A 22,229-nucleotide genomic window follows, 5' to 3' on the forward strand; every position below is an offset into this window, starting at 1 on the left:
GATGACGCCATGATAGCTAAGAAATCCCATGCAATAGCTGTCCACACTATTTATACCATGTTTTTACACATTTTTTGACTTTTAATAGATGGCGCAGTGGTTTCTAAGACACTGTTCTCTCATTTATAATGTCTGAAAAATGGCCATCAAATAAGTATAAAGGAAATTTAAGTCGAAATCAGAGGACGAGTGGCCTTTTTGTGACTTTTCTCGCATTGCTCTGAATTTTTATTTTTGGTCCCTTAAATGTGTTTTAAGTTACTATCAAGTCATAAAAATGAATCCGTTAGTTTCCTGATGTACTTGTGCTACGTCACCTTATTTATATTTTGAGTTGCGACTTGGACCTAAGTATTAGTTCACTGGCATTTCGCTCCTTCAAGTCTGATTCAATTTCTATCAGATCTGATGGCGGCACTAACGAACAAAATATACATGCAATTCGAGGTGACCTGCACTGTGCAGTGCTCCATTAAGTTAATCGATTCCCGTCCTTTCAGATTCTACGCGAGAAACAACGATATTTTGATCATTTGCGTATGTACTTGATTCAGATATGTACTACAAAATACGTGGCGTCCCGGTCCACTTGAGGATTCAGGAAATACATAATGTATGTGTCGTTCGAAGGAGTCAAAAATACAAAAAGAGTGTGAGATGTTATTATAATTCATACAAATGAATGATCGAATGCTCCTTCCGTTCAAAGTACAATGAATGACAACAGCGAATGAGGGTGGATTACTCGTAGCACAAACGTTTTCAATCGGAACCATCTACCACCTCACGACACTCCATGAGACCAACGTCATCATAGCAGGCATGAAGGACGCTCCTGAAGGCATCGTTTCTCAAACAGGGGAAGTTTTCTGTTCATCTAGTGAATGTTGCCAAGATAATACCAACGGACTGTTGTGTTTGCGTTCTTTGACGACATAAAGGGGGAATGAGGTTGCTGATGGAAGTATCGCAGGCACACGAGGAGCGCGATTAAATCTGTAGCACATTTATCAGCAAAGTGTTTTTTGCTCACAATAAGCCACGTACTCATTCGAGTTCATACGCTGTTGCAGCCTTGCTGGGTAGAATCCGAATATCTTTGCTACCCACCAAAATGCTATGCCGTAGTTCTTCCGCGCTTCTGCGGCAAACCCAAAGAAAGCGAAAAATGTGAACGCACAGAAGACTACAAGCCACCGCGTGAGCTGGATGGCAACAACCAGGAGGTAGTTCGTTGTCCACAGAACAGACGGGTATTGCATGACACGCGAAAAGTCGTAGTGAACATTTTCCCAGCTGATCCAGGGCTCTACAGGATGTGCTGCCGAGTTGAGCCATATTATAAAAGACGCGAGGGGGATGGTGCACAATATTTCCGCCATTGCGAGTGCCATGAGACGGAAGTAGCGACTAGCGCTGAGAGACTTGTTGGATTTCAAAAAACGGGTGAATTGTGCACGGCGGAGGTAAAAAGCCTTCAATGAAAGACCTGCGGGCGGTAAGAACGAGGACAGCAAACCACCAAGAAGAGGCGTACCACAATAGACCGAAGATACAAGGCCAATAATTATAGGCCAGCTATCCGACAAGAAAAACGCTGGTAGCGTATTGTAAATGAAAGGGTAGCAGCCGATGTCTTCGTAAATATCAAAGCGATGGCCCTGTACGACATATTCTGTAAAAGGATCAGTGGGATGCGTGTTGTGGATGAAAGCAGTGCACTCACGGAGCGCAACGACTATCATAGGAAAGAGCACGCAAATTAGGGTGTCAATAAGGATGGCTCGTCGTTTCTAAAAGAAGATAAACAAAGGAACTGAGACTCCGTTGATATTGACCCATACCGCTTCATCTGTGAGTGCGACCGCATGAGTTTTCGCGATGTTGTATAATCTGCGATTAATGCATAGTGACGCGGCAGGAATGCCCACTGAAGCACCGAGCATGATTCGAATGGCTGCACAGAGTTTCAGGAAACAAGTAGCGGAAACATAACATAACATCACTTACAAATGTCGCACCAGATGGGTGCCCAGTTGATGGCATTGTTATGCCAAACGATGGAGTTGATGAACTGGTTGAGGCAAGAGAGTGCCGCCCAAATCATGTAATAGCATGTTCCCGAGTTCCATGCTTGTAGATGCCATGGAAGAGGTATAAGTGTGACCACGAAGCCAAGGAAAGCAAAGATGGGGTAAAGAGGATAGTCCAACCCAGTCATAATGATGGTAGAGAAAGAGTAGAGATTAATCGTGTCAAAGGACGGAGAGCGTAAACGATAGGCTTATAAAAGACATTTTGTGGTGCACAATGCATTGTGTCCTTGCTGTGGACAGTCCATTGTCAATTTGTGGCTACGTGTCGGAGACAAATGTTACAGTGGTCAGTCCCAAATTTGGACCATTCACCGGAAACAATACCACAAAATACACCTGTGATTATCGAACAATGGTGATTATGAGTTTCTATATAATATGGACGTAGATTCCTTTGTACCAATATTTTAGTCCACAAGTCTCGAAGCTCACTACGCCAAAGCTGTTCCATATGGATCACTTCATCACTTTGCTCGATCTAGAGCCATCGCCCTTTGTTGGGTCATCACATAGTACAGAACCAAAACCCAATTTGGGTGACCCACTGTCACAACTCGAAATGCAATATATCGAACCTTCCGACTCACTACCGGTTGATCAAGACAACCTGACCAATTACTTTTCCAACTTGTGTGTCATTGTATAACGTTTGCGGCTTGCCGCCGGTCACTCTGAGGGCCAGTGTGAGGTATGTCCGTTTAACATCTCTCTTTCGATGGACGTCTCCTCAACCAGTTTCTATGGACAAGGTACTACATACCGTATGCGCTAGTTTAGCGTTAAGTCATTAGGACTAGATGCTAGCCCTCGCATCATTTATTTTACTGGCTCTTGCAGGACTCGGACCTTCGCGCTGTCGGACGTTTAACTGCGACATACCAAGTTATTTATAGCACAGTGCTTACTTATGTGGCTGTATCCCTCCTTCGACGCTCCTTCGACTCACATTTAACTGCTATATACTCATCTATAGCACAGTGCTTAATTCTGTGACTATACCCCTCCTTCGAAGCTCGTTCTCTTCGTTTTCGTGTTTACCTGTGACATTAGCACAGTACTTGATTTAGTGCCTATACCCCTTCTTTGACGCTTGTTGCCTTCGCTGGTTTCTTCGTCAAGCGTGTACCTGTGGTGTTTCTACCTATAGCATAGTGCTTAATTCTGTGACTATACCGCTTGGTGGACCCGCTGCTTGTGCAGCATTACATGTTTTCGTTCGTGTACCCTAACTACTTTCCTAGTAGTACTTATTCATTCGTCTTTCTTTACTTACTACCTGCTGATTGTAGTTCTACTAAGCTGCCGTTGTTCTTACCTACCTTGTAACCACTGCTCTCTGTCATTTGACTCATGTTCTGCTGTGGTTATAACTGTTACTGGGTTCTTCCTTAGTTGGTACGCTGCCTCTGCCTTTTTGCATTGTTGTAATTTGGCTCATGTTGCGTCCTGAACCTCGTTCACTGTATCTCTTCCACTTCTTAGTAAAGTCGAGCTCGGGTAGCTACGATTAGATGCTCACAACCGTTCAGGGCCAGTCGCTATGTATGTGCACACAGTTAATGACAGCATATGATTGTCATATTGAATGTATATACGCGTAACCCAGTATATCTAGAAGCGAATGTACCTGACTAGACTCATGACTAGTTCTCACTATGCGGCCCGCTTGCCTCGTAGCAAGGACTCGTCACGAGTCTAGTACATGACATAACTTGGAGGGTGAATTGGAATCTCACCCCACAGCTATTTGTCCAACAGTGTCGTGTACGTAGATGTAAAATGACCGTGATGATTAAGGAGTGTAAATGACTACGAAATGAGTCGAGTCGTCTGTATGTATGTCAACATACGTGCAAGACAAAAAAAAATGATGCCAGGACTTGTGGAAAGTCGACAAAGATAAGAGGGAAGGTTGGGTGCAGAAAAAGGAAGCCACGAGAGAAGATCGAAATTGGGGTAATAGTGGCCACGAAGCAGTGTCTGTGAACGAATGACAAACGAAGCAAATAAAGCAAAGCCTCGGAAAGTAAATAGATAGATCCCATTCATCTCTTGCGAACGAAGCATGACTTAAAGTCATAAGCTGTACGTCGCGTCTATCAGCCTGACGAACGAACGAAAATGAAGGCGAGCGTACATCACAGATCGTTTTCGAAACAGTAACAGGCGCCGATACCTGCGACACATGCTTCATGCAATGGTACAATAGAAGCTAGAGTTGCTGCTTGCGTAGGTGTGTTCAAATTCCAAAGGAACTGATTCAGCGGGATGGGAGGTGAGAGATTCAGGAAAGGATAAGGACTCGAGAACGTCGAATGAGTCTGTCACCGGGTTTGACGGTAGACCCGATGGCGGGATTGTCTGTGAGCGCATAAATGGGTGGCGCGAGAAGGCTTGCAAGGCCAACGTCGATATTAATGTCAGTGAGGTGGCGCTGAGTAGCGCGACAGAGGTTACTGGCCTGGGTGCTAGGCGCAAGGCTATTACAAAGGATGGAAAGTTGGCAGTCATGGTGACCAAGCTTTGTCTTCCTTTATACCATGTTGTGGAACAATGATATTTACTCTGCATCCATTGTGGAGTAGAAGATGTCGCGGAGCAACAAACAATGAGCTCGAGCGTACTGTGGTCAGTGGTCACTTGTGGTCAGCTCAGCGGCTGGGTATGAGAATTACCATATTCGGTCATCAATTTGCAACCATTGAACTCTTGCTTGTTCGCCCCGGGCCTTTAATATGATGAGCTCATAGACGTTCTTAGTGTCCCTTTTGGTGGGATATTATTGTCATCCCACTTTTTACTCACACGAGTCTCGCCAGTTGCGTTCCTCGCAGTTATGTCGCTGCTGCTGCTCCCTCGAGCTGCGGCCCATGGCATTGACGAACCCAACTTGAAAATATCGCAACTCTCCTTATCATGGCCTTACTTTTTTAAAGTTGTCCTGAATGTTGTGCACGATATCGATGTTACTGTGTTTGGCTAACAATGTGAACATTGCCATCTTGGTGTGGTGCAATATCAGTGAGTTCAATCTCGAAGTGGCCTTGCAGCTGATGACCTTCGAACCAGCAGCGCCATCGCAGGGTCTGCATTGGCGCTCACTCAAGTGTATCAGTCTAATTTGATAGATTACTACGCAGCACGACCAATTGAACGCAACCACCAGCTCTTCGAACTATCAATACACCTTGGAGTCTTGGACTATGGTTTTCATGGGACTTTGTATGAGCAGTATTATGAAACGTACTTAATGTCACTATGCCTGCTACATTTTCCATCGCCCCTTCGCGATCCTCTGGACTATCGGTACGGTCCTATATGTTCACATTGGTGCTACATCGTCCCTCATAGGCACCCCTCAACCTTGTGGTTCTCTTGCAAATTTCTAGATTTCTATTCCGTATTCATCATTAACATTTTCCTTGAAAAGAATGGTAGGTGTTGCCTATGAGCGACAATATAACAATATAAATGGGACCACACGAAAGCGGACGGGTGCACTGCTTCCATGAGATACAATCGATTTCAAGGCGCTCAGTGAGATGAGCAATCTTAATATATTCATGTCCGGAGAGTGGTGGAGTAATGTGCTATGCAATGATGTCGATGGAGTGCTATCCTGTGCTAAATACCTGCGCTTGCTGCACCACCGCCCGAGCAGCAGACAATCGGATCAAATGATAAGTCCGTCTCCTCGAGAGACTGTTGAACAGATGATGTCAATCATCTGGTTAGTTGGCAGGAGAAGCGATACTTCGCTTAGTTGTATTGCATCTTCCTTTTGTCGATGGATAATATTTATTCGTCTGCTGTGATTTGAGACGCTGCAAATGCAGCTGAGTGTCCAAATCCGAGCGGTGTTTCAAATTGTTACTTACATAATACATCGAGCACAATGATTTTGGTTGACCTTTTAAGCCAACAATGTGATCCACTGTTGTCCCTAATGTCCGGCTACCGGAGTGATCCACAACTGAACCACAACTCTATTTAAACCAGTCCTATTTTCCGCGTGCCTTCAATCAACACCCACCACATCATACATTACGTTAAGAACAACTTTGTACGCTCTTTGACTCGGAGCGTTGCGACACTCAATTGCTACGCCTATACACCTCCATTGCGAATCCGATACTCAGTCCCACTCGCACTCATCACCCTTCGTTTAGCACTTGGCACCCTTCAACTCGCATTCACTGCCTTCCACTTTGCATATACCTTCGAGTTCTCCTACCTTACTCCTTACTCTCACTACCTGCTCGTCTACTATGGACTCATTCGACACGATTCTGGATATATCTGGGCTCTTCGATCCAGATCCACTGCTATCCTCAGATGAGGGTTATTGTAGTGGTGACGAGTCCAGTCGCTCCAGTGATGATGAGCGATGTTTAGTTAACACAGATGCAAAATGGACTTATACAGGATATTGCGTCATAACATAACTGGCGATGCCATCTGTCGCATCCATCGTAATGCAAGTTGACGGTCTCTATTGTCTGATCATTGATTCACCTTCTCTCCATAGACATCATCTGGGTTGCGATGTTGAAGCATGTCGGCTTAAGGCTGGCCAAGCAAGGTAACCTTGACTATTACGCGGTGCGAGTGAAAATCTCGTACCCCGACTGGGGCTGACTAGGTCAGTTGCTTGAAGTCTTCTGAAGCCATAAGGTTTCACCTCAAAGATTAACAAAAAAAAGTTGCGCAGTCGTGACGAGAAACTTCTGTCTCATCTGGTGGACACAAACGTTCGAACTTTCGGTTCTTTCAGTTTCATTTTGGCCACTTTTTTTTCCCCACTTGTGGGTTTTCTCTCGAACTACTTATACTGTACCACATACTAGTAGTATATCGAAGATGCAACAATGTATTTCCTTGTGGCTGTAGAATCAGCGCACACCCATGCGAACACCCTCACGTGGAAAAGCCCAGGGGTCAGCAGTCGCGCTTTTTTCGCAAGATAAAATGCGATGGACGGTGAGTCATTGCCAACGTTTTCCTGCCAAAAATGTGTCACCTGCCGACTTGTGGGGCATCTTTTGAAAGTCTATGCATAATGTCAGAAGGTTAGTGTGGTACGAGGAATCATGCATGTGTTCTGAGTATTGGACAATAGAAGTCCTGTATCCACCGTCTAAACTCGCATGAGCTCCGACAGTGAGCCATGCAGTTCAGCAATTTGCATTTGAAGCAATCGGAATTACATATTTAAATGCAAATTCAATGACATTCTTGATTATATAATCCCATAGGCCCCACAAACAACACTCCCCGCTCACGCACTCGCGGCGCACCATCGCGACTGTACCACTTCTCTTGCGTTCGGCAGCAGGCGACGACAAACTCATCTGCGTATCTCACGGCTGGGACGTTTCATTTTCTCTGGCGCGATCAAGCTTTCACGAAACCATGGACCACTATCCGGAGGTCAAACGATCATTTCTTGACACAAGAGCTTTATCTTCCCCGCTTGATCAGGAGTCAGAGAGTGAGTCTAGCCAGATTTCCGGCTCTGACACGCCCTCTCCATCGATTAGAACTTCTGCCCGATTCCCTTCGGCCACTCCTCCGCATGAGGAGAATGGGAGCTCGGAAAGGTCCTCAGGTGTTGAACCCGAGAGTAGTAAGGGGTGGTATGAATTTGACCTTTCTGTCATACTTGCGCTAGTTTCGCCCATCGGAAACTGGTTGACAGGAGGAGATCACGTCAAGAATTTCCTTCTCATTCTTCTCTTGATATTCTATTTGCACCAAATTATCGAAGGTAAGTGCCTTGTTTTCATTCTGAAACAGAAAATATAAGTATACACAGTACCGTGGAGCCTCTATCATCTCTCGAGACCCAGACGTCGTTCCCCTGATTTCCCACCCCGTCAAACGTCTGAGCAAGATCCATACCATGAAGTTGCTTCATCAGAGTTACGCAAGCTCGAATTTTTCTACCTGTTCCTCACTGTATTATCGCCGTTAATAGGAGTCGCAATCCTTCGTATCGTCATCATATCTGTGGCCGGTCCGGAGACTATATCATGGTTCAGTACCTCCCTCTTCATTCTCGCCACCGGTATTCGACCTTGGAAACACGCGGTAGAACGTCTCCATCAACGCACACAAGATTTGCATACTGTCGTTCACTACCCCCCAGCCAGCTCACCAGACACGCACTCGCAGATTGAAGTTCTGATTGCGCGCGTCGCCGAATTAGAGACTCAGCTGAATAAATGCAACGACACCGTGCAAGTTCTCACCGAAGATCTTTTCGACCACGTGGAGGGAGCTGTCGAGGGGATAGAGAAATCCTTACGGAAACAGGAGAGGAAGAATGATGCTGTCTACTCGGCGCAGGAATCAAGGCTCGCGACGTTGGAACAGAATATGCAAGCGTTACTGGAAAGGAAGGAGATTTCAGTGCACGGTTCGGCTTTATCTTATAATCTTGCGTCTGCATTCCACACAACCTTGGTTGAACCGCTTGGACTTGTCTTTCCTGAGTGGGCACGCAGCTCTCGCCGAGACAAACACCCACCATCTCCTCGTCCTTCCCCAAAAATCGGTCGTTCCCGTACTGGCACTAAGCTTGAGACGATACCAGAAGGCGCCACTTTCGCACCCAAGAGAGCTCCATACCGCTTTCCCTACCTCCGTATTCCTGGTTTAAAATTCGCCCTGCGCATCGGCGATCTTGCAACCCTACCTGTCCGTCGGGTAGTGGCGTATCTTCTCATGGGACGCATCTATGCGCCCAACGCACCCAATTCCTCTCTTTAAACAGTGTTACCGCTCAAGGTTCATTTCTCACAACCATTGTTCTATTAACATTGCATGGACTTGTTCCCACGTCTTCTCGGATTTTATCCCCGCATTGAGATGATCCGTTTTGCCTCATAATTATTATGGTATCCAGGAATAACCGTACTGTACGCTCGTGCATCGAATTTTGTATCAATATCCCATTGTAAGCAGACTTTTGTCGTATCTTCCATGAAGTTTAGGCTGCTCCATAATTTACCACAGACGTCTGTACCAGGTGAGATTCATTTTCTTATTCTTCTACTTATACCGTTACCTGTACAGCTTCCTTCGTACAAAAATCACACGATCTTCTAAGCTTAAAGCTTTAGAACATGCCTTATTGGGGCATTTGCTTGATGCTTACTGATTTCAATTATCCCCTATCATGTGGGTGTTCCTCGGTCAAGTATGCCATGGTATGTGTCCTTGTACTTTCTTCGGCCGAGAGCTTATCAAATCTAGAAAAGTCAAGTATACAGATTTTGTGGCATCGCGTCCTTGTACTTAATCCCATACTGCTGTCAAAGGCGCAGCTCACTGATTAAAAGAAATGCAGCAGGCCATCACAGAGATCTGTATACCCTTTTTGTCTCCCCAGATTTCTTTCATTATTGAAATGCAAACAGAGATACCAGTACTTTCGTTCATTTCCGCGGCACTTGTTCTCTTTCCATTGCCTTGGTATTGTCGGGCTGGCAACATTGCTGCAATGTCTATTGGAATGTGGCTCTTTGTTGTAAACACGATCAATGCTATAGATGCCCTCCAGTGGACCGAGGCCTATCAAATACCATTTTTATTCTGGTGTGACATCAGTGAGTGTTTTGATATCGGTTCTATTCGAGAACTCACAATTCCTGTAGCTTCAGCGCTGGTAACAGCTGTAAATGTAGCGATACCCGCGGCGTGCCTCTGCATTTGTATTCACCTGGAACGGATGGCGTCTTTTTGTCAAACGTCCGCCTCTGTAACAAAGCGACGCCGTATCTTACTTGAATGTGTAATGTGTTTCGGAGTTCCATTAGTATATGCAGCATTGCGTGCGTACCTGCCACGGGCTCCCCCACAACGTTTATTGATATTATCAATAGATATAATTGTTCAACCTCGACGTTTTGATGTGTATGAAAATTTTGGATGTCGCTCGGCGATATATCCCACTGTGGTGGCTTTGTTCGTGGTCTGGATACCGCCGCTTGCACTTTCTTTTCTTACTATAGTTTTTTGTGGCAAGTGACTTCATCATGGTCTGTATCCCTACGAGGCTGAGTCTTTCTAGGCATTACTTGGCGTCACTTTCTCCTTCATGGCGTTCAATTTTCGAGGACACGTCCATTTTCCTCGCTTACTTCTGGAGCCTACATTCGGCTCGTCAGTATGGCCGTTTCAGAAGTCATCTGCACTATCGCCGCGACTGTAGTAGCCATGTCGTTTAATCTAAGCTCAGGGCTGGCTCCGTGGGCGGACTTCACCCGAGATTTGACGGAGGTCTCGTCGTTCAGCTCCGCCGCGACACCTAAATCAGTCACCGCGATGCTCATCACTGAATGGGCGATCATGGTTGCGCAATCGTTCTTCTTTATCGGATTGTTTGTGCTTGGAGGGGAGGGGCGCAGTCGATTGCGTGAGGCTGTACAGGTAATGCGCAGGGCTCTCAGTTTTTTTGAGAGACGATCTACCTGTATCGCTGAACTCAAAGGTACACCTATGACAGAATGGTATGTTCCTTTGTATCGCTAGCAGATTTATTCTGAATGCATCTCATCAGCGACTTGACACCGGTTCCGTCTCTGACCGTCCTCGAGTTCAAGAATACCACCTCTCAATCTATTACAGCATGCACTTATCATGGCTATCCATGTGATAAACCTCTTCCGCCTTCGCCTGCCCCCTCGCGGCCCCCATCACTCGACCTTACAGATGCGAAGCGATTGGAAGAAGATCCTGAATTCCTTGATTCCGCGCTCCTTCCTCTGGATTCACCTTCCAACTACTCTGTTATCTCATCGTCACACAATTCTCTCCAATCAAATTTTGACCCGCAACAACTTTTTTTACCTTCGACGCAGTGGCCTGAACCCCCATCAACAGTCATTGTTCGACCACGCCCGGCGAGGCCCCACAGCATGAACTTTATTCACGTAGAAGGTTTGCCGTTTTATGGGTCCGCAGTGCCGCATGGCAATTACTCGAGGAATCCAAAGAATCGTAACGCTGTCTACATGACAGTGGTCAGGGAAGTCCAAGGAGCATATTGAGTTGTTGATTTTCTTTTCTCGTATACCCCTTCCATTGTCCTTCGCGGTCGTTGACTTTTTGCTTGCATGTTCCCGAGTCCTGAAGCATTTGTTTCGCCTTCAAATATTTCTCTGTTATGTTGGTGTGCTTCAGGTTCACCAACAGTCTGTATCAATAACCAACGTGTATTGCATGTTTTTTCCGGAATGTTGACTAGCCATTTTTTTCTTACATCTCTTCTATTATCCCGGCGAGGTCATTGTCCCTATGTCGGGTGGTATCAAACGCAGTATGTTGCCAACCTTTTATGATGTATTTGTCGTTACTTTCCCTGCTTTCAATCGTATGAAATCTTTGTTGTGGTGTCACAGTAACTTGAGGGTCCGTTTCAATGTAACCAACGCTGTGCTTATGACAGTTTTGTCGTCGAAATATTGAAGATTTTGAACTAAGTATCGTAACGCTGGGATGCTGGCCAGTCGTCATAGTAAACTGTCTTCATTCGTCTACATAGCAACATGGACCATGAACCTGTCTATAGGGGAAGCATGCTGCAGAAAACATACTGAAAAAGGCAATTCTCTGAGTCGCTTGATTATTACGGCAACTACCGCACTTATTGTCCGTCGCTTTTAGATTATCGCTATTGTTACAGAGACTCTCTTATAGCGTTCATGAGGGCCGTCGTTGAGGAATCCTTTTGCTTGCGAACCCACACCATCTGTGCTGTATAATTGCTGTCAGTCCTTGAAGTTGCTGCGGCGGCTTGATTGTCCGGCGGCGCTCAGTGCAACTCAACCCTGCTCCTTGGCAACACTTTGTATTCTACATTTCATGGCAAAGTTCCCGCAAAGTTCAAGCCTCATGGTACCACTTATTTTTGAATGAGAACTAGTGAGTACAGAATTTGCCAGTGGATCCGAATATCATTGATCAGTCCTATTTAATCCGAGTACAGTGCTAAGTGGACCACGATTACATGTGTATTGACTTCCATTCCGGGACGCTCTGACTATGTTATCGGACGATGTTCTTGAATATTCTGATATCTGATGAGATCATGTGGCCGTGTTCTGTCATCGAAGCCCTTCGGTGCGCCATTTGGGCGCACTTCCCTTGCGCTTCCTCGCCTTACCTTTTTTGTAAACAAACATATGTCCATATATAGACATCAGTTTGTGCGTCAAAAAGGTAATGCCGATATCTGCAAAGTGTTCAAAGTTTGAACAAATTTTATTACACCCGGACACAAGGGGATGCCCAAATTAGACGACAAGGTGAATTGTGCTCTCGAAGGCTTTAATAGCTTGGCTTCCCGAGGCTATGAATATTAGCTTCACGTTCCCTCTGCTCAGCCCCATCACAGGATAGCTAGTATCCTCCGAACAAGTCGCCCCTGTCTTCACGTCGCGCGTCAGCAACTGCGTTGTTAAGATGTTCAACTCACCGGACTGGGTGTTCTCTATGTTTGCTTTCCTCGGATTCTTGTGCTGTATGATTCCGCTTCCCTGGCATTTGGAAGGTCAGTCATTATACACTATCTTTGAGGCGTCCAAGACCTGACCAATGCTTTAGCATGGAACACTGGAACTTGTCTTTACATGACCTGGACCGGCCTATCGTGTCTAATCCAGTTCATTAACTCCATCGTTTGGAGGACGAATGTGATTAACTGGGCTCCCGTGTGGTGTGATATCTGTCAGAATTTTCCTCTTGTTCTCGCTGCCAAGACTCATGTTTATTTTATTTTGTAGCCGCGAAATTCATAATCGGGAGCTCCGTTGCTATCCCCGCTTGTTCGCTTTGCATCAACCGTCGTCTCTACCACATCGCATCAGTTTCCTCGGTCACAAAGACAAGGGCGCAGAAGAGACACGACATCATGACCGATCTGGCTATTGGTGCTGGTATCCCCGTCTTGGAGATGATTCTGCGTACGTTCGTTTCTCGAATGGAGTCCTACTGCCATTGACATAATACCCCAGAATATATCGTACAAGGACATCGGTTCGATATTTTTGAGGAAATTGGCTGTTATCCCGCCACTTTTAACACCCCTCCTGCATATGTATTGGTATTTACATGGCCCTTGGCCCTTGGATGCATCTCTGCTTACTATTGTGGTACGTTCATTCTGATATTTCCTTAGCCCGACGTTGATCATTTTGTAATGCAGTCCGCACTATTGTCGAACTAGCCCAGCGTAGGGCCCAGTTCATGGAGTTCCTTTCTGTGAACAAGAACCTGAGTTCCAGTCGTTACTTCCGCCTCATGGGTCTTGCTGGTATTGAGATGTTATGCACGGTCCCTATGGGTGCCTATGTCGTCTACCTCAATGCTACTGCCCAACCAGTCTACCCCTGGATCAGTTGGGCCAACGCGCACTACGATTTCTCTCGCGTCGAACAAATTCCATCAGAACTCTGGCGCCTGAACGATTCTCTCGTGTTGTCGCTTGAGCTCAGCCGATGGCTCCTCATTGTCTGCGCATTCGTATTCTTTGGTTTCTTCGGGTTCGCCGACGAGGCCAGGAAGAACTACCGCCTCGCCTATGTTTCGGTTGCGAAGCGCGTGGGTCTTTCGACCGCTGGTACTGTGTCGCAAGGGTCTTGGACTGTTGGGTATGTTGTCACACTTTAACACTCAATGACGCGATCTGACGAGCAAATGTTTATTTCAGTGGAAAATCAGAGATGGCATACAACAGCCGCACTGGCACTTTGCCCGTGTTCGTCGTTCAACGTACCGAAAAGAAGCGCGATTCTGTTAATTCATTCTCCACCAGCATTTCCATTGGCGAGTTTAACATGGCATTCGACGATGTCAAGGAGGTTTCGTACCTACCAACAGAAACTGCCGCGGGTTCGGTATCAAAGGAGTCGCTCCCGACTACACCTGTCGATGGTCAGACAGTTCCACTACCAGATGGACCTGCTCTTGCAGGCCCCTCGCTTGACATCGATTCAATTCCCCGGCTTGTCGCCGACTCACCTGAATCGGCGCGTAATTCAATAGATATCGTATGATTCATATTCACACCAGAGATCGGCTTTCTTACGTTGTCCTATCATTCATTGTATCATCGTTTCATTGTATTGTTAGCTTTCCGGAATCTGGACGTAACCACTCGGTTATTATCGGTTTGATACCCACTACTATCAAGTACCTTATGACTATTTGTATGAGTCGGGACACATTTAGAGTATCATTCTTCGTAGGTCGAATCAAACATCTTCAAACAAGGCGAAGACTCCGTGAGTACGCACGCTGGGATTTCATACCCGACGGCGATCAAAACAATCGCCCACACATCGTCAACACAGGATGGAGATATGGTTTGATTTGCAGGGTGCTGCCTAGGCCTGACTATGTAGCGGTGCACTTCGTGCGCAGTCCTCTTGGCGTGATGATCGATAATTTAGTTCTCTTGAGATCTGTCGTGCCATCTAAGGGATCCATAAGGCTGCTTCGATCCGGTTCGTCTTGGTTCATCTGATGAATCCTTTGTGTGCTGGTTTGGACGAGGCTTATTGGAAATGGTTTCTGGTGACAGCGTGAGTGTGGTGAACATGCGACCAGGCCCCAACTGGATTCCTGACTAGGGTCATGAATTCTGGTAATATTAATGGCATCGCAGTGATACGTGGGAAGGTGCCAGAAAGTAGGCCGTCGTGCTCAGTCAGTGTTACGGGCACATGAGGTGTGGAATGGGAGTTGTACTTGCAGGTGAAGAACTCGGAGTGTTTACCCTTGTTTTCAACATACATACAGCGGAGACATCGTGGAATGACACGTGGAGACTTCACGATGTGCCCCAAGTGACAGTATCGAGGCTATGTAGCTTGTGTCTTTATCCCTTGGTTCAGTAACAGTATGGTTGCGGCCAAGATCTGCCTCCTTGTCTGTGCCACAGGAGCGCAGTATTATGCCATAACACCCCCAACGACCAGACCTTCTGCAAAGGAACGTTTGAATCCCACCGGTTTGGAAGTCGTCACCCCTTGGATACACATTTTAGTCAAGGTACTTTCCTGCGCGAATTTCAGAATATCTTGCCCAATATTTAACTGAACGTTTACCCCCCAAGAGCATCATCGGCGTTTGCGCTTTGTCAGACATCATCCTCGCATACACAACGGGCAAGGAATCGACCGCCATCCCGCAATCGCTCGCTGCCCTTCTAGTCCGCAGTGACTTGTGTTCGCTATCGAGCTTGGACCGTACAACGCCGTCTGCCGCACTTGTAGCTGGGTGTTGTCTGAGCGTCATCGGCAGCGCCATTCGTTTCCAGTGCTATTCCACGCTAGGCAAGTTCTTCACTTTCGAACTCAGTATCCGCCAGGATCACAAGCTGGTCACGTCTGGCCCTTATTCCATCGTTCGACACCCTAGCTACACCGGTGGATTGTGTGTTTTTCTGGGCGTCTTGCTTTGTCATTTGCACACTCTGTCATGGATGGTTTCTTGTTCGGGCGTGTTTCCTTCGTCAGACCAGGGGGTCAGGTTGACTTTGGGATGCCTTTGGGCAGGTTGGCTTGGGTTGCTTTATTCTGGACTGCGCGGGCGAATCCAGAAGGAGGAGGCGATGTTGCAGGGAAAATTCGGAGACCAGTGGAAAAGTTACATGAACAGGGTGCCTTACAGACTGGTTCCATGGTTGTTCTAGATCACCGTCATCTATTAAGACACTATCAAAGCATTAAAATACAACAAGAGCAACTTCTTTATCACTGGATTGTGAGGAGATGAAGGGAGAAAAGGAATCTTGGCCAGACGCTCCGCGAGGCAAGAAATAATCATCAGGGGTACGGATATGTGAATGCGTCAGTAATTAATATTGTGAATGAGAATGGAGAGAACAAGAGAATTTTGACAAGCTAGTAAAAGGGTGTGGTACGCACAACTAATAGCTGAGTGTCAACATCACATCAACCCGTCGGCTTCGCCTTCATCAGGTATAGCTGCAATCCACCTTCCACATACTGATTCAGACGTTCCCTCAACTCAATAATTGTTTTGTCTCGTGAGTCCTGCCCATAGTCAAATGCTGCGATTTGCAAGCAAAATTCTCCCAACTTCGGACTAGCACTGCACCTCGACTCTACAAGCTCTGTCACCCTGTCCGTGGAAACACGCTTTGAGCATTTGAGACTCAATGATTCGAGTCGAGGACAGATGGAGGTGCCTTGAGGCGCTCCGGATAAAACGAGGCTGTCCACGAGGTTGTGATTGAGTTGAAGAGGGCCAGGTAGGAAACGTAGGTGTTTCAAGTGATGAAGCTGAGAGAGGCACGAGAGCATGTCGACATCTGGGATGTTGATTGTGTCAAAGGATAGGTTCTCGAGAGTCTCCGCACTTCGGGAGATAAAGGGAAGGGGTTCCGTCTGGCTAGCGAACGAACCCATAGAAAGACTGACGTTCTGAAATTCAAATGTGTGCAGTTTCGGTGCATGGAGTGCATCGAAGAACTGGCGAGTGTAGAGCGTTTGGCAGAAGAGGCGTACTTTCATTGATTCGAGGTTTGGAAGTGTGACAGGTACAACCGCATCTGTATCAGCGTCGAGTATTGTCATTCCTATTCCGATAGAGCAACATTTGAGATTAGGACATTCACGAAGCACATTGAGGTAGTCGTTGTGAACGGGATTCCAGTAGGGGCTGGCGTCATACTGAAGAGATAACTGTGTCAGTTTGCTCCAAGGGACGCAGAACTGGGCGGTGTCGAGGCTACCCCACGCAACCGAGAGGCTGCGGAGGTTGGGTGCATCATGAAGAAACAATGGAGGTGGGTTGTCGCTACTACTAGGAAGGGGGTTGCTGTTATGAAGCTCAAGACGCCGTAAGTGCGGGAGTGAACTTTGGGTGAATGTCAACAAGGAGCTGAGTGCCAATGGAGAAAATCTGAGAGAAAGCTCTTCAATGCGGCATCCGAGAGTCAAAATCTCCTTATCAAGTGACATAAGAGCACCCGGTGTGATCGGAGAGCTGCTTGGATGCTGGAGGATTAGGGAAATTGGAAGAGCTTTCGCGCGCGATATCCACACGTGCATGGACATAATTTTCGACTGCATGACGTTTTCCCAATTTGGCGTTAGGGATGGAAACCCAACCTTGAGTTTCCTCCACAAGCAAGGTAGGGAGAACATGAGGTCTCTCCAAGCGCCGCAAACTTGACACAATAACAAGGGAGCCCGAAGAGGATCAGGCTCCTGACTTTCTTCGTCCTGAACGCATTGTTCGAAGACTTTTGCCATGATCTCTATTGGCATGCGGCGGACGGGAGACCTTAGCGCTTCCAATTTTTGGACCACTTCCATAGTTCCAAAATGTTTAGCCTCGAGGCGCAAAACCTCTGCACGAGCGCGATCTAGTTCCTTCCTAATGAGCTCAAGTTCAAGCTTCTGTTCTGCGAGGAGGCAGCTAATACGCTGCGTATCCATTGGAGAGGGAACACAGTTCGTCTGGAAAAGTCGTACGATAGATGTCTGGAGGAAGTAGTTGAGTCAAGTTCATATATGTGCCATAGATCCGTGCCACCGTGACATACTGGTATTTTTGGATCCATGGCAGCAGAGACAGAAAAGCCTTGATGGTGTTTGTAGGCTGTTGGTTGAGACAGTTTTGCGCTATCGCAGTCCCGTTTTTTGAAGGAGTCGCTGTTTGAGGGGGAGAAGAAAAGAAATGCACGAGGCTCATGGGGCACTTGCAATGCGGCTTTCCATCTAGGTGTAATTCGCCTCCACCTTTACGTGTTTGTCCCTTGCATGGGACAACTTCGAAGATCTCTTGTCATTGGCTCCTTGTCGTACCCACTCCATGCCAAGAGGATTGGTTTTTGAAGGACAGCTTACGCGCACGACCCAGGCTTGCATTTGACGCCGTTGGCGTATAATTGCGCACTCAGCCTGACATCTCGACCGGTCATTGGTCAATCTTGGCACGTCACATCATAGGTGCCGTTGTGAAGTATTTGGTACTGTTATTTCTAAAGGCTCTTGCCAAACAAGATGGAGCTTCCAAATAACTTTGGATAATTCTGCACTTGCTAGCAGGAAGTGACTTATAATGTGAATCACTCTGTGAGGCACGAAGAATCGCTCCCTGATTTCTGTGCATTATGTCGGAAGAAAGGAACAAGCAGGGCCATTGTAATGCTGCCGAATTACAAGTTTAGTTCTTCAAAGTGCCTTACAAGCGAGATATTTATATACCGCAAGTTTGAAACAAGGGAAGCTGTGCACAAGATGTAGCGCTGTATGAGCTGCCATGTGAGGTAGTATGCGAGATAATGGAAGTCGATAAAGTCTGTTTCAGCATCTTGCAAGATCTTGCATGTACTACAAGGCATCGAAAGACTACAGATTTGAGGCCGCGGCGGGCTGCGTTCAACGTAGGGCCATCAGAGATCAATTATCGTGACCCTTACATGGTATCGTAAAATGTATTAGGCACTATAAATAGGCTCAGTACACAGCATTAATTCAATACATCCAACGCTGAAGCGCTGGAGGGCCATACCTGATTTCGCCGGTAAGCATATTTTTACCAGTCATTCTCATCTAGTGTCTACCAGGCACGGTGTTCCACTTTCGACGTTGTTCACTACGCAACGATGCTCTATAAGCATCGATCGACGGGATTTTGGACGCTTCATAATTGAGAAAAGTCTTGACTACATCTGCTCGTACCGTAGTGTGAATCCTTTGCAGCTTTATACAACTATCTTCACGATTACTACATCAAAACAAGGTTTACAGTAATGTGCATCTTCTGCTGAGAGACATATTCGTAAGACTGACAACGTGAGAACAGTTGAGGAGCACTCACAGCTAACATCACAGATCAAACCAGACTGGTACAACTACCTATCGGATGAAGCGCTTCACCTTGTCGAGGACTGGATGGTGTGATCAATAATCGCGACCTGGTAATTAACATAGGTAAGACGGACCGGTTTCATATGCAACCTCCGTTAGATCCGTTCCCTGGATCTCCACACTAATCCCCTGTAGCGACTTCCGTAGCGCATCCTTTGAGGATGCGTGGACCATCTTTGCCCGAATGGGTGCATTGTCTGGTGACCTGTGGTTACGAGTTAAGCACATAAAGTAGTTAAACTGGTGCCTCAAAATAATGAATCATCGGCCAGATGCAACTGCGGACCTACCAGGAGAAGAAGCAGAGCTTGTTCCTCTGCGACCCATCTTCCAACTTATAGTCGAAGTCGTAGACGGCCCATTTGCAACCATCGCTAGGCAAGTTGTCCAGAAATTCTTCGTAATCAGAACTATCCGAAGTCTTATCAACGACGATCTCCGTCCGGGTATCGTTCAATTTGAAGAAAATGTACTTCAGCGATTTGGACATCTTCAGTTGTTCAAATCTCTGGAGACATTCGGGAGCTGGTGTCACACCGGAAGACTATCGAGAGCCTATCAGGATATGCCCTGTTATTGCGTGTGTTGCTCACCATATTGAATAAGATAATGAGAGAGATGCAGTATGCTGGAAACAATCGCGATCAAGATAAGTGCGGTGTGGATACTGGAACGGCAGTTGCCAGCTCCGATCTAACACATCACGTGACACTGCGCTCGCGGACCGCAGCCATAGTCAAGCTGCAGTGCAGGCTACGCCGCGGCAGCCAAGTGCTTCGAAATCACGACTCCAGAATGGACGTGTAAGTTGGAAGAGTGCTATTGATGATGGCAAGTATATATTGACGGTCAAAGTTACCGCGTTTTGACACTGATTGATGTTCCACCATCACCAATTCACAAAACATAAGCTACTACTAGTATGTATAGTCCATGCCACAGGAACTTCTTTCCAAAGGCCTGATGTACCGAAACCACGTGGGTCTGTTGACAGTGGGTACAATCTTATTATGGCTGGCACAGGCGATGTGCTGTAGATGCTTAGTCTATGAGAAGACTCTGTAATCTAAGTTTATGGAATTCCCCCTTGACCGTTGACTTTCTTTTCGTCTAGTCATCATGACTGACTCGCAATCACCATCATCTGGATCGCAGCAGTCCGTGACAAGGTGGCAATCACTGTACTATTTGACGGTGTTATTTTTGAAGGCTCTTGTCAAACATGGCCAAATTATCGCTACCACGCTTCTCCGCCTTGCGTGGCACAGAACGTACGCGTCACGCCTATTTCACCGCAACACTCAATTCTCATAAATTACAAGGACATTAACCACAGGCCACGTTGCTTGTAGTGAGGAAACCATGCCGTCATCTACATCAGTACCAGTAGAGCTACCCAAACCTCCGAAACTGGATCTGGATAAGTTCGTTGCGACTGCCCTGTCAGCTACGCCAGCGGAACTCCATCCATTCTTTGAATCTTTCGGCAAACTCCACACGAGAAAGTAAGAGGGTGATTGATACAGTATACTCATTACTCATCGATCACACAGACTATGGCACCAACTGACGCTCAAGCTATATGAGTTTTTTGACCACCCGTTGTCACGACCCTTCCGTGTGAACGTGTTTGAGCAATTCGTGCGCGACTTTGAGTCCAAACTGAACCAACTCAAACTCGTGGAGATGGGAACTAAAGTATCGAAGGAGATCGACAGTAGGTTTGACCCCCAATTCCTAGATGATCCAACCTGACGTCCCGTTAAGACCCGCAAAGCCAGCTTCTGTTCCTCAACTCCTTACTTTCACGCATTGATGCCGAAACATCACAGGAGGCATACGTGCTGCTGCTTGCGAATATTGCATATGCAAAGCTGGTGTACGGTGATTTAGAGGGTACCAAGACGGATATGGATACTGCCTGGAAAACACTCGATCGACTGGAAGGGGTCGACACTGCCGTCAATGCTTCGTATTACAAAGTTGCCGCTGACTATTATAAGGCAAGAATTTTCGAGAATGTTGCAATGCGCCCCGTTGACTTACCGGAAACAGGCCAAAGCAGAATATGCGCCGTATTATAAACATTCGCTGCTGTATCTGGCATGTGTCGATGTAGCAACAGATCTAACTTCAGAAGAACGTTTGCTGCGCGCGCACGACCTTGGCATTTCGGCATTCCTCGGCGACACTATCTATAATTTTGGGGAGCTGGTAAGCAGATACGTGAATTTGAAACACCCACTTTCATCGGTCACAGCCTGAGGATGATCGTTGACTGACTTCATCGGTGTTAGTTGATGCACCCAATACTCGACGCGCTGGACAACACGCAGTATGATTGGATCAAGAAGCTCTTGTTCACATTCAACGAAGGCAACATTGGCAAATTCGAAGCATTGGCACCACTATTTCCGCAGGAGGTACGTGCATGTTGTTGCGGAGACTCGTACCGAGTCGAGCCGACAATCTGACAAATGAGCTCTGCCACAGCCGATTCTGGAAGAGAACTACCCCTTCCTTCGACAGAAGATATGTTTGATGGCGCTGATCGAATCAGTGTTCAAACGGAACGCGAATGACCGAACGATGTCTTTCCAGACTATCGCCGAGGAGACGCGACTTCCGGTAGACGAAGTGGAACACCTCATCATGAAAGCACTGAGGTCAGTGCATTCTTCGTTGAATTGAAATATGGGCGTTACATGTGCTGATAATCTAATTGACATCGGTACTTGCCGCTAGCCTCAAGTTGATTCGAGGTTCCTTGGACCAGGTGGATCAAAAAGCGCGTATCACGTGGGTCCAGCCTCGTGTTCTGTCGCGCGCACAAATAGGCGAGCTCGCGACACGACTTGGAGCGTGGATAGATAAGTTGGGGAGTGTGGAGCAGAGGATGGCACCACATGTGTCTGCGGCGGCATGAGTATATTCACTATGCCTGTAAAGTAGAAATGAGTGCCAAGGAGATTATCCCGGAGCAAGAATGATCGATGTGACATGCTGCATGCATTCATTGTATGAATTTTTAGAAGGAACACGTTTACGGTTCCGGATCAGATACGAAGGTTATAACGGTGGTTTGCGAGGAGCACGTTGAGGCACGATGCAGATTGTTCATGACATAGAGGGAACTGATGAGTGGGATATGGAATTGATATGAGTATGTTTGAACCGTAGGGAAGGAGGGTTTAAGCCGTAGTAGGGGAAGAGGCACTGCTAT

The 22,229-nt window shown here is 46.7% G+C and overlaps 9 protein-coding genes across 9 annotated transcripts; 6 read left to right on the forward strand and 3 right to left on the reverse strand.

Annotated features, from left to right (window-relative positions):
* Positions 1-501: 501 nt before the first annotated feature.
* Positions 502-2,414, reverse strand: HD556DRAFT_1357284 (pheromone A receptor-domain-containing protein). The gene is made up of 6 exons (XM_041302514.1): positions 2,011-2,414; positions 1,845-1,957; positions 1,727-1,793; positions 1,538-1,675; positions 1,048-1,489; positions 502-996 (listed from the first exon to the last, which is right to left on the reverse strand). The coding sequence occupies exons 1-6, from the start codon at positions 2,219-2,221 to the stop codon at positions 852-854; spliced, it is 1,116 nt and encodes a 371-aa protein (XP_041162210.1). The 5' UTR covers positions 2,222-2,414; the 3' UTR covers positions 502-851.
* Positions 2,415-2,843: 429 nt separating this feature from the next.
* On the forward strand, positions 2,844-3,649 carry HD556DRAFT_1357288 (uncharacterized protein). The gene is made up of 4 exons (XM_041302515.1): positions 2,844-2,958; positions 2,995-3,085; positions 3,164-3,487; positions 3,554-3,649. The coding sequence occupies exons 1-3, from the start codon at positions 2,894-2,896 to the stop codon at positions 3,323-3,325; spliced, it is 318 nt and encodes a 105-aa protein (XP_041162211.1). The 5' UTR covers positions 2,844-2,893; the 3' UTR covers positions 3,326-3,487; positions 3,554-3,649.
* Positions 3,650-6,364: 2,715 nt separating this feature from the next.
* Positions 6,365-8,867, forward strand: HD556DRAFT_1306658 (uncharacterized protein; the record flags this gene model as incomplete). The annotated part of the gene is made up of 6 exons (XM_041299947.1): positions 6,365-6,437; positions 6,625-6,698; positions 6,987-7,076; positions 7,146-7,165; positions 7,352-7,863; positions 7,912-8,867. 6 exons carry the CDS (start codon positions 6,365-6,367, stop codon positions 8,865-8,867), a joined length of 1,725 nt encoding a protein of 574 aa, XP_041162212.1.
* Positions 8,868-9,154: 287 nt separating this feature from the next.
* On the forward strand, positions 9,155-11,253 carry HD556DRAFT_260384 (pheromone A receptor-domain-containing protein). Its single transcript, XM_041310056.1, has 4 exons — positions 9,155-9,931; positions 9,983-10,120; positions 10,171-10,609; positions 10,660-11,253. The coding sequence occupies exons 1-4, from the start codon at positions 9,442-9,444 to the stop codon at positions 11,147-11,149; spliced, it is 1,557 nt and encodes a 518-aa protein (XP_041162213.1). The 5' UTR covers positions 9,155-9,441; the 3' UTR covers positions 11,150-11,253.
* Positions 11,254-12,563: 1,310 nt separating this feature from the next.
* HD556DRAFT_1233946 (pheromone A receptor-domain-containing protein) lies at positions 12,564-14,155 on the forward strand (the record flags this gene model as incomplete). Its single annotated transcript, XM_041297634.1, has 6 exons — positions 12,564-12,651; positions 12,705-12,827; positions 12,884-13,063; positions 13,115-13,252; positions 13,306-13,750; positions 13,810-14,155. The coding sequence occupies 6 exons, from the start codon at positions 12,564-12,566 to the stop codon at positions 14,153-14,155; spliced, it is 1,320 nt and encodes a 439-aa protein (XP_041162214.1).
* Positions 14,156-15,002: 847 nt separating this feature from the next.
* On the forward strand, positions 15,003-16,003 carry HD556DRAFT_1465753 (uncharacterized protein; the record flags this gene model as incomplete). The annotated part of the gene is made up of 2 exons (XM_041308358.1): positions 15,003-15,152; positions 15,217-16,003. The coding sequence occupies 2 exons, from the start codon at positions 15,003-15,005 to the stop codon at positions 15,793-15,795; spliced, it is 729 nt and encodes a 242-aa protein (XP_041162215.1). The 3' UTR covers positions 15,796-16,003.
* Positions 15,834-18,095, reverse strand: HD556DRAFT_1357316 (uncharacterized protein). The gene is made up of 2 exons (XM_041302516.1): positions 17,677-18,095; positions 15,834-17,614 (listed from the first exon to the last, which is right to left on the reverse strand). The coding sequence occupies exons 1-2, from the start codon at positions 17,692-17,694 to the stop codon at positions 16,058-16,060; spliced, it is 1,575 nt and encodes a 524-aa protein (XP_041162216.1). The 5' UTR covers positions 17,695-18,095; the 3' UTR covers positions 15,834-16,057.
* A 664-nt stretch (positions 18,096-18,759) lies between these two features.
* On the reverse strand, positions 18,760-19,730 carry HD556DRAFT_1357319 (actin depolymerizing factor). Its single transcript, XM_041302517.1, has 5 exons — positions 19,600-19,730; positions 19,297-19,550; positions 19,081-19,211; positions 18,957-19,026; positions 18,760-18,902 (listed from the first exon to the last, which is right to left on the reverse strand). Exons 1-4 carry the CDS (start codon positions 19,600-19,602, stop codon positions 18,995-18,997), a joined length of 420 nt encoding a protein of 139 aa, XP_041162217.1. The 5' UTR covers positions 19,603-19,730; the 3' UTR covers positions 18,760-18,902; positions 18,957-18,994.
* Positions 19,731-20,080: 350 nt separating this feature from the next.
* HD556DRAFT_1357325 (uncharacterized protein) lies at positions 20,081-22,217 on the forward strand. Its single transcript, XM_041302518.1, has 7 exons — positions 20,081-20,511; positions 20,560-20,723; positions 20,774-21,009; positions 21,062-21,220; positions 21,304-21,429; positions 21,500-21,672; positions 21,752-22,217. The coding sequence occupies exons 1-7, from the start codon at positions 20,369-20,371 to the stop codon at positions 21,930-21,932; spliced, it is 1,182 nt and encodes a 393-aa protein (XP_041162218.1). The 5' UTR covers positions 20,081-20,368; the 3' UTR covers positions 21,933-22,217.
* Positions 22,218-22,229: the final 12 nt, after the last annotated feature.

The sequence above is a fragment of the Suillus plorans genome (genome assembly GCF_016647745.1).
Source record: "Suillus plorans strain S12 chromosome Unknown HD556scaffold_17, whole genome shotgun sequence".
NCBI lineage: Eukaryota > Fungi > Basidiomycota > Agaricomycetes > Boletales > Suillaceae > Suillus > Suillus plorans.

Bases quoted from the DNA above. Each gene is read 5' to 3' on its own strand.
- HD556DRAFT_260384 (XM_041310056.1), top strand. From the start codon at position 9,442: ATGCAGCAGGCCATCACAGAGATCTGTATACCCTTTTTGTCTCCCCAG. The intron at 9,932-9,982 runs GTGCGTACCTGC...TATTATCAATAG, and splicing joins ATTAGTATATGCAGCATTGC to ATATAATTGTTCAACCTCGA. The intron at 10,610-10,659 runs GTATGTTCCTTT...GCATCTCATCAG, and splicing joins GGTACACCTATGACAGAATG to CGACTTGACACCGGTTCCGT.
- HD556DRAFT_1357325 (XM_041302518.1), top strand. From the start codon at position 20,369: ATGCCGTCATCTACATCAGTACCAGTAGAGCTACCCAAACCTCCGAAA. The intron at 20,512-20,559 runs GTAAGAGGGTGA...TCGATCACACAG, and splicing joins GGCAAACTCCACACGAGAAA to ACTATGGCACCAACTGACGC. The intron at 21,010-21,061 runs GCAAGAATTTTC...TACCGGAAACAG, and splicing joins TTGCCGCTGACTATTATAAG to GCCAAAGCAGAATATGCGCC.
- HD556DRAFT_1357288 (XM_041302515.1), top strand. From the start codon at position 2,894: ATGCTAGCCCTCGCATCATTTATTTTACTGGCTCTTGCAGGACTCGGA. The intron at 2,959-2,994 runs GTTTAACTGCGA...TTTATAGCACAG, and splicing joins GGACCTTCGCGCTGTCGGAC to TGCTTACTTATGTGGCTGTA. The intron at 3,086-3,163 runs GTGACTATACCC...TACTTGATTTAG, and splicing joins ATAGCACAGTGCTTAATTCT to TGCCTATACCCCTTCTTTGA.
- HD556DRAFT_1357319 (XM_041302517.1), bottom strand. The intron at 19,212-19,296 runs GTAGGTCCGCAG...TCGTAACCACAG, and splicing joins AAGCTCTGCTTCTTCTCCTG to GTCACCAGACAATGCACCCA. The intron at 19,027-19,080 runs GTCCGTCTTACC...CACACCATCCAG, and splicing joins GGAGGTTGCATATGAAACCG to TCCTCGACAAGGTGAAGCGC.
- HD556DRAFT_1357284 (XM_041302514.1), bottom strand. From the start codon at position 2,221: ATGACTGGGTTGGACTATCCTCTTTACCCCATCTTTGCTTTCCTTGGC. The intron at 1,676-1,726 runs GTGAGTGCACTG...ATCCTTTTACAG, and splicing joins TATGATAGTCGTTGCGCTCC to AATATGTCGTACAGGGCCAT. The intron at 997-1,047 runs GTACGTGGCTTA...AATGTGCTACAG, and splicing joins CAGCGTATGAACTCGAATGA to ATTTAATCGCGCTCCTCGTG.